The sequence below is a fragment of the Chelonoidis abingdonii genome, chromosome 11, assembly GCF_003597395.2.
Source record: "Chelonoidis abingdonii isolate Lonesome George chromosome 11, CheloAbing_2.0, whole genome shotgun sequence".
In the NCBI taxonomy this organism is placed as follows: Eukaryota; Metazoa; Chordata; order Testudines; family Testudinidae; genus Chelonoidis; species Chelonoidis abingdonii.
In genome coordinates, this window is record NC_133779.1 from 19,880,580 (window position 1) to 19,881,807 (window position 1,228).

The window sequence follows — 1,228 nt, forward strand, 5'->3', positions numbered from 1 at the left end:
CCGCCCGTCCAGAGCCACTGCCCCCCCTGCCCGGAGGACCACAGCCCCACCCACCTGCCAGGAGCCACAGCCCCACCCCAGAGAGCCACGGCCCCACCCATGCGCCCACCCAGAGCCACGGCCCCACCTGCCTGGAGGACCACAGCCCCACCCACCCGCCAGGAGCCACGGCCCTGCCTGTCTGCCCACCTGCCGGGAGCCACAGCCCCACGCCAGAGAGCCACAGTCCTGCCCGCCCTCCGGCCCACCCACTCACCAGGAGCCACCGCCCTGCCCCCAGGGAGCCACGGCTCCGCACAACCCCCAGGGATTCTCGGACCCGCCCTGCCCAGAGTAGCCACCTGCAGGGAGCCAGGGCCCAGACCGCCCGTAGGAGCCACCGCCAGGGACCCTCGGCCCCGCCCTGCCCTGCCCTGCCCACAGGAGCCACCTGCAGGGAGCCAGGGCCCCGTCTGCACGCAGGGAGCCATAATCCCACCCTACCCGGTGGAACTGCCCATAGAGAGCCCAGCCCCACCCATCCTTAGAGAGCCATGGCCCCGCTCATCCATGGGTGCCACTGCCCCACCCGTGCCTGGAGAACCATGGCCCTGCCCATAGAGGCTGGGGGGAGAATATTGACCCACCCCAATGAACTTAAGCCCTGACTCCACCCAAAGCCCACTGCCCCTGTCCTCCAGCCGCAGGGCACCCTTTCCGGCCATGAATTCAGAGACACGACTCCTCCCTTTGGCCCCCAGGCCTCAGTGGAGGGAGCAGGCCCAGGCCCCCCAGTGACCCCAGTGCCCCCTGCAGGTATCACGGGACTGTGGTCGCTGGCTATAATCTCCTGGGAGCGCTGGTTCGTGGTCTGCAAACCCTTTGGCAACATCAAGTTTGATGGGAAGCTGGCCATGGGCGGCATCATCTTCTCCTGGGTCTGGGCCGCCACCTGGACCGCGCCCCCCATCTTCGGCTGGAGCAGGTGGACGCTGGCAGAATCGCAGCCGGGGGGGGGTTGAGGGGCAAAGAAAGGGGGGAGAGGGAGGGAGTTATGGGGATGGATAGCTAGCTAGCGAGATAGATAGATAGATGGGGTGGCTGGGGATGGATAGATAGAGGGGGTGGATGGGGACAGATAGATAGATAGAGGGGGTGGCTGGGGACGGATAGATGGATAGATAGAGGGGGTGGCTGGGGATAGATAGAGGGATGGCTGGGGATTGATAGATAGGTAGAGGGGGTGGAT

The 1,228-nt window shown here is 66.4% G+C and overlaps 1 protein-coding gene and 1 long non-coding RNA gene across 2 annotated transcripts in view; one reads left to right on the forward strand and one right to left on the reverse strand.

Annotated features, from left to right (window-relative positions):
- The window catches only part of LOC142047515 (uncharacterized), a 329,291-nt gene that overhangs the window by 22,327 nt on the left and 305,736 nt on the right, over positions 1-1,228 (reverse strand). The window lies entirely within an intron of this gene.
- The window catches only part of LOC116823159 (red-sensitive opsin-like), a 10,681-nt gene that overhangs the window by 2,174 nt on the left and 7,279 nt on the right, over positions 1-1,228 (forward strand). Inside the window, exon 2 of the mRNA XM_075070576.1 lies at positions 796-964. Coding sequence (XP_074926677.1) covers positions 796-964 — 169 coding nt within the window. The remainder of the gene's footprint in view (positions 1-795; positions 965-1,228) is intronic.